The sequence below is a fragment of the Oryzias latipes genome, chromosome 14, assembly GCF_053564925.1.
Source record: "Oryzias latipes strain Hd-rR chromosome 14, Olatipes_Hd-rR_3.1".
Classification (NCBI taxonomy): domain Eukaryota; kingdom Metazoa; phylum Chordata; class Actinopteri; order Beloniformes; family Adrianichthyidae; genus Oryzias; species Oryzias latipes.
Window position 1 is genome coordinate 28,585,896 of NC_136250.1, and position 7,249 is coordinate 28,593,144.

Consider the following 7,249-nt stretch of genomic DNA (forward strand, 5'->3'; position numbering starts at 1 on the left):
GCTGCTGCACTGGACTACTGCAACTTTTTTTTGGGGGGGGGGGGGGGGGGGGCTAAAACTCCGTCGTATCTTTTACCTTGACAGGAACAACGTCTTTTATTTTGAAGGATTGAACTTCCACGTCTCTTGGCAGCTTCGCTTTGAAGAGGCGGCGCGCGGACAACCTGCTGGACTTTGACACATTCCCACATCTCGGGGGACCGTCTGCAGTCATGACGGACGCGTGGGCCTCTGTGGCGGTGCTGTGCGCTGCGGTCCTCCTCTGTGAGACGCTCCGGCGCGTGGGGGCGCGTGTCCTCACGGGGGCTGGCTGGATTTACCTGCTGGAGGCGGTGTCCACCTTCCAGCTCTGCTGCTGCACCCACGAACTCAAGCTGCTGGGGGAGGTGGCGCAGCAGGAACCGGTGCTGGGTTTGACCCTCACCTACATGATGACGGTTGTCCACGTGATGACGTTCCGGGAAGCGACGTGTAACCCCGCAGCGGCGCTGGAGAAACTTTGTCGCGGCACTTCCAGCGTCAAAGTTGCTGCGCGGGTCGTCGCGTGCCAGTTCGGAGCCGCGTTAGCCGCGCGGTTCTTCGCCCGGTCCGTGTGGTCGCTGGGTCTGTCCGACAGCCACACCCGGCACCAGAAGTTCGGCTTCAGGTGCTTCGACCCGCTCGGCGGGACTGTGCTGGAGGCGGCGGGCGCGGAGCTGGCCTGCGCCTTTGCCTTCCAGGCGGCGGTCATGCACGCGCACAAAGTGGACGAGAAGCTCAGAGTGCACGTGATCGCCGGTGTGGTGACGGTGGCCGTTTACGCAGGTGCGCTGAAGCGGCCAAAGAAGTACTATACAAAATAGTATTTATACTTTTTAAAGTCAAATTCAAAGAATATATCAAATAAGTGGTTGTTTTAATGGCTCATGCTTAAATAGGTTTGTTGTTTTGAATAGAGTCCATTACTAATGAGGTTACTTTAGTTAGCCTACAGTCAGAACGACCGCTCCCCCCTTAAAAATGATGACGTCACGGCGGGAGAAACCATTAAAAAAAGTGTGAATGGACGCCAAAACCTCCTATGGGGCTCGAAATAAATGTTATAAATCCTCTAACACAACCAAAAACATGTGTAGGAGCCTTCCAAAGCAACTTTTGAAATTATTATGGGATGGCCACTGGAACAACGGTTTAGCGGCCATTTTTTGGCAATAGAAATTTGTTGATTTTTTTTTCTTTTTGCACAATATGGGAAAAGCGTTTGTTTGTTTGTGCGATCTTCACAAAATTTCACAAACCTGCCACCAGGGGGGTATTCCAGGAAGCATGTTTAAACTAGCCTGACTTTAAGCCCGAACTCTGGCTGAAATCTGCCTGAACTTGCTAACTCTGGGTATGTCGGTTCCAAAAGACCGGATATGAGTTGGCGTAATTACGCTCGACTTGGTAACCGTGGGTTAACGCACGGTACATAAAGACATTCTCAATAGATCGCCGATCTCTGGAGTCACCATGGAAACGCGAGGTGAAAAAAAAAGAAAGCGCTGTACTTAAGTGAGATACTGAGATTTTAATCTTCTTCCACTTTCGGCTTCTCCCATCAGGGGTCGCCACAGCAAACGAGTCGCATGGTAAATTTGGCAATGTTTTACGCCGGATGCCCTTCCTGACGCAACCTTCTCAAACCGGGCTAGAGGTAGAGAAGGGAACAGGGAGGAGCCCGGATTCGAACCCGGGTTTCACGGACGGAAGGCGCCGTAAACCAGCACGAGCTAAACTGGCTCGTGATACTGAGATTTTAATGACGGCGGAAAAAAATTACAAGTCCATCAAAAAAGTAACATGGCTGAAAAATAATTTAAATAATTTAGTTAAATTAATTCAAACTCAATAATTGTTTATACAACTCAAATTTACGTATTTATCTAACTAAATGTCACATTACTCCATTAATCTTTTTTCCATCTTAATTCCTTGTATTTCTTGAACTTTCATATGTCTAAGTTTGAGCCGGCAGATATGCTCATTTTTATAACAATAAAAAGAACGGAAAAAAATGCACGGAGTGCAAAAATTCATTAAAGAATTTTCCATCACTGTCATAACACATTTATGTGGTAGTGGTGCTATATAAACTCATCATCCTCTCCCTTACTCTCACTCATGGTGCAGAGACGTAAGCATAGTAGGACAAAATAGCTCGGCAAAACACGGTGAAACACAGTAAAACAGCTATACAACTAAACACATTTTGTAAAAAACCCACACTTAAACCCAAATCCGTCCAGACAGGCAAAGGGAATGATATCCCAGAATCCCTTGCGGTGCCGATCTAACGGCAGCACCAAAGTTACACCTACTTAATTGAATTAATTTGAACGAAAGGAAAATAATTGTCTGAAAACTACGTGTTATTTTTAAGGTGACCTAACAAAAAAAATGATTTATCTTAACTGAAGCAAATAATTAAGTTAGATCAAAGTAAAAAAGTTTATCTTTCCAACATCCATATGTGGTCTTATCGCCCTCTCATGGTGGAAAAAGTATTATCTGAGCTTCTTCATCCACTAAATCATCTTCAAATGGACACGCCATGCTGCTTCACCTCTCTGTAAACAAACTAAGCTTCAACTAAACCTGCTCCAGACCAGGTTATGTTCAGAGCATGAGTTGCCATGGTAACTTGACCTACCCTGAAACATACCTCCATTTCTGGAACCAAAAGCTGAGGTTATCAACTTCCTTAGCCTCAAACATATCGGGGGAGCTAGCATAACCTGCTTTCTGGAATACCCCCCAGGTCAAGTCTACAACCACAAAGTTTTGTTGACCTTGGGAAGAGGCCGCCATCTTGAATGATAAAAAAAATAGGACCCGCCTACTTATTCAAATACTTAGGAATTTGGATCAATCGCCCCCAAACACCTTGAGCATTATAAGAAAGGTTCACTGTGGGGAGGTTTGTAGTTTTTGAGAGCTGTTAGCGTGGCTAGCTTGCTAAAGTGTCGTGTCCCTGTCGCTCACACATCTTTTACCGGAATATTGTCAAAGTTGAAAACATGAATCTCTGTCTGAAGCCAAACAAAACAGCATGACGTACAATATGAACATATTAAGAATGAGGGCGTGGTGATCAAAAACCTGCGTTGCCAAGAAATTCCAAAAATGTACTTTTGCCGATTCTATTAAAAATGACAAAGACCAGCTGGTAACCACCAGGTGACCCCAAAATAAAATGGTTGCTATGGAGATAAAACCAACAGAAATGCCACTATTCTGAGAAGTCTGTGTGTTACGTGCAGCTCTAATTTGGGTGGCGGGGGCGGAGTGAGTGGCGTGTAGGAGCTGCTCAGCCATTAAGCCTGCAGGCTGAACAATGCCGCCCGCGGCTTTAATTGGATATTAATTTTATTGATCAACCTTAAAACTAGTTTGTTTTTTTTAAGAACCTGCAGACTCTTTAGGGAGTACAGGGAAACCATGATGCCACCTCTGCCGTGTTCTACAGTTGGAATACATTTCTTTCAACAAGAATTTTGTATTTTATGCTTTAAAAATGACTTGACGTTATTTTCTATTTAATCTTCATGATAAAATGTAGGAAATCTGTAAAACTATTTGCAGTATTTTAATCTAATTTATTAAAAGACAAAAGAAAAGCATAATTCTGAGAAACTGAAGCCTCTTTAAACTTTTTTTTGGCTTTTAAAAAAACGATTTGGAATATTAGACTATAACTGAATATTTTAGATCAACGGTCCAGAAAAGAAACTTAAAAGAAGACTTTTTAAAAAAAATGATCTCTCTTTAAATAACTGCAGGCTCCCTCTCCCTTTTGTTTTTGCAGTTGGAAACCTTTCCGGGGCGGTTTTTAACCCCGTCCTGGCCTTCTCTGTGCAGTTCCCATGCGGTGGTCACTCTTACCTGGAGTACTGCTTCGTCTACTGGCTGGGACCCGCTTTAGGTGAGGGGCGGGGCTTCAAGCCCTCCTTGTTTCAGGTTCTTCAGCGGTTGTAGTTTAACGTTTATCACACAAACAGTAGAGAAGGGTTTATGTTGCCAGTACAAACATGCAGGTTGTTAAAGAAAACATAAGGTTGCCTGCAGGATTTTCTAAAAGATAAACTTTACTTTAGAATATGAACATATTTGGGCAAGAACACAGTTCAAACAAGAAAAAGCTTGTACTTTTGTAACCACAATCTTTTCCAGGTGACGTCATTTTTTATTTACCTGAAGGAAACTTTAGGTTTTCTTTGCGTATAGCAGCTTTAGAGCTGGGCGGGTTTAAAGGCTCGCTCCTGTTTGTAATCTCATCTACAGGCATGGCGAGCTGCATCCTCCTCTTCGAGAAAATCCTCCCCTTCCTGTCTGGAAGGACCGCCGCTGAGCCTGACAGACCTGAGGTCCAGAAGCAGAAGAGGCTGTGAGAGCAGCATCTTCACTTTGGCGTTTCCTTCCTTCAATTACAGAATCATTGAGCAAATATTTGTTCTTTAGTCCAGCAGAAGTATAACAAAGCTGCAGGAGGAGCGGTTTCCTGCTGCCTCACATAAGACTCCTATTGGTTAAAAACAGTTATCAATAAAAAAGAAAATCTTTATCCCACTTTAGGATGAAAACAAAACAGCTGCTCTTTTAATTTGAAAGGCTGGTGTGTGGATTTCCTCTTAAGTTAATAATAAAATGTTCTTTACATTTATTAAAAATCCACGAATTAGAGGATGAAGTCTATTTTCTGTTCTTGAAAGTAGCAAATGCAATTAACATGAAAAACTGTAACTATCAAGTTTAAATAAGAAATAGAAACATTTTGACTTGAATTCCGTCATGGAAGCTGATATTTGTGAAGCTGCTAATCTCACACAAACCTTGAACACCATCTAAACTATTTCGTGAATATTTCAGGCTACAGCTCCGTTTTTTACAGGAAAAAAAAGTTTAAATCCCACAAAACAGGAAGAAAACTTCAGTTTTGATATTACTAAAGGAAAGTAACCATAAACTGACCAAAATATATTTCACATGAAAGTGTAACACTATAGTAACTTGTTCTTCTGTGCTGTTCATCACTCATGCAGCCAGGTAACTTACCAGTAAAACTTTAGATTCAATACGGGTGATGTCACAAAATCCTTAAGAAATGATCAAAAACAGTTTTTGATGACTGTGATTGCAGTTTTAAAGGGTTTTTGCCTTTTTTATCTAATTATATCTGAGTCTGACTGAAATGACCAAAACTTTTTGTCTACATTTCTCTGTTTTTTCCTGTATTCTGTGAAAACGGCGCTCTACTAAGCAATAAAATCAATAGACGGAACACCTCAGTGATGAAATGATTGTATTTTTAATATAAAATGGTTAATTTTTTTACCTTTTCTGCTTAATCTGTACATAAACTTTTGCACTTTGTAATTAAAATGAAGTTGTGATACTGTTTTAAAGAAAATCGAATAAATAAATCATTACAAGTGACATATGTTCGCTGCCATTTACTTACATTCTTACATTCTTACATTCCATTTACTTACATTTACTTTTTTTTATTGTTATAATGCACACTGAATGGCATAATTTTCAGAGATTTATCCATTTTCTTTACAGGAGAAAGTCCTATTTTTAGGTAATAAATGAGCATTTTTACTCAACCAAATATCCAGTAAAGCCTCATTTGGATTCTCCAAAAATAAAAACAAAAGCGTTTAATCCTCTCCACTTCTAAAAACTCGTTATATAACCTGATTTCCTCTCCTTTCCAACATTCTGTCATTCAGCTTAAAGGCTAAAGCTCACCTGTTCTCCCATTCAACCCATCAGCAAAGGTTAGCGGCGGCACACAGGATGAACCGAGAGGCCCAGAGCGTGAAACTCTCATGTCTTGACATAATTAGTTATGTAAAAAACGTTGACTCAATCCATGAACTTGTTTCTCTTCAGAAACTGATAAAAGACAATAAAACTGAATAAATAACTAATGCTAACTGACTTGCACAAAGTGGGGATACAGTGAAATGTTGTCTTTGTTTCGCTTCACAGGTTTTCGGTAGAGGAGGGGGTGATAGACGTACCTCATTTAGTGTTTTCCACATAAAGGTCTCTGTGAGTGTCTGACTTATTAGGGACAAAAGGAAAAACCGTCTCGACGTGGCATCAGTTTCAACATTCTGTGGGTATAAAAAGCAGATTCTGCCAGTGAGTCATTCCAAGTTCATCATTCAGACAGCCACAAACACAGGATGCCCGTTAACCGGCGAGCAGCTCCACCTGGCCTTGGCGCCCTCAGGTGGGTAGTAGACAGTCAGGTGTTGCAGGTGAACTTGTCTCAAAGTGTCATCAGTAGACTAGCATCAAGACTCAGAAATACTGTCAGAGTTTGTGACAGACCCAGGACTGGAGCCCCACCCCTGACAGACCAGAACCACGACCGGAACCCAAGAACCTAGGTATGGCAAGCCAAAGATATCAAAAGTCACCACAAAAAATGCCATAAACAACAACGTTTTTGCCATCATACAGGACACAGTTTTTTAACACATATTTTAAAAGTAAAACACCATTCAGATGGTTTTGCTGCATAGTTTTGTAGGCAATGTAATTGCGCTTTTCACGGCTGTAATTTTCGTGCTAACGTACAAAAAAACCTGCATCTTCAGTGGCCAAAACACTGTTGTTAATGGCCTTTTTCCTGGTGCTTTATTGTATCTTTTGCTTGTCATACCTCTGCATGAGACATGGTTTAGCAAATGCTACACAGCTACAGGCCCATTTACCAGTTGTGAGTCCTCGGTGGGGGACTAGGCTAACCATTCACAACCGACTCCACCGCTTTGACTTGAATGCCAGGCGACCGTTGCAGGTGGCGCCACTGACACCCAGACACTGCGGTGCAGTGGGCACAAGACCATGTGACCTGGACAATGCAGCAATGGTTTACCGTCCATGAGCGTCGGGTCACCCACCACGGAAATAATGGTGGTCAGCGTCCCTGGAGAAGGTAAAGTGAGCGACGCGGTGAAGTCAACATGGTCCCCAGGGTTGGCTTTGGTGGAGAAGGTGCAACAGTTCGGACAGACACAGCTGCACCACTTTGGTTCTTGTAGATGGTCCAGTCACTGCACATTCTTCCCACGGACCCATCATCCTCCTCAGAATTCACAAGCACACCCCCAACCCTCTGTTCACGGATAACGCTCCACCACATGGCGCCAGAACTGTCAGCAATGACCCCTGACCTGAACACCATTATCTACTTGATTACTGTCGAGCAACG

The 7,249-nt window shown here is 42.6% G+C and overlaps 1 protein-coding gene across 1 annotated transcript; it reads left to right on the forward strand.

Annotated features, from left to right (window-relative positions):
- Positions 1-101: 101 nt before the first annotated feature.
- On the forward strand, positions 102-5,454 carry LOC101166490 (aquaporin-11). The gene is made up of 3 exons (XM_004076841.5): positions 102-804; positions 3,827-3,943; positions 4,303-5,454. Exons 1-3 carry the CDS (start codon positions 213-215, stop codon positions 4,407-4,409), a joined length of 816 nt encoding a protein of 271 aa, XP_004076889.1. The 5' UTR covers positions 102-212; the 3' UTR covers positions 4,410-5,454.
- Positions 5,455-7,249: the final 1,795 nt, after the last annotated feature.

What these genes read in the sequence shown, in the direction of transcription:
- LOC101166490 (XM_004076841.5), top strand. Translation starts at nt 213, where the DNA reads ATGACGGACGCGTGGGCCTCTGTGGCGGTGCTGTGCGCTGCGGTCCTC. An exon ending in GACGGTGGCCGTTTACGCAG is followed by an intron (nt 805 to 3,826) that starts GTGCGCTGAAGC and finishes TTGTTTTTGCAG; the next exon opens with TTGGAAACCTTTCCGGGGCG. An exon ending in CTGGCTGGGACCCGCTTTAG is followed by an intron (nt 3,944 to 4,302) that starts GTGAGGGGCGGG and finishes TCTCATCTACAG; the next exon opens with GCATGGCGAGCTGCATCCTC.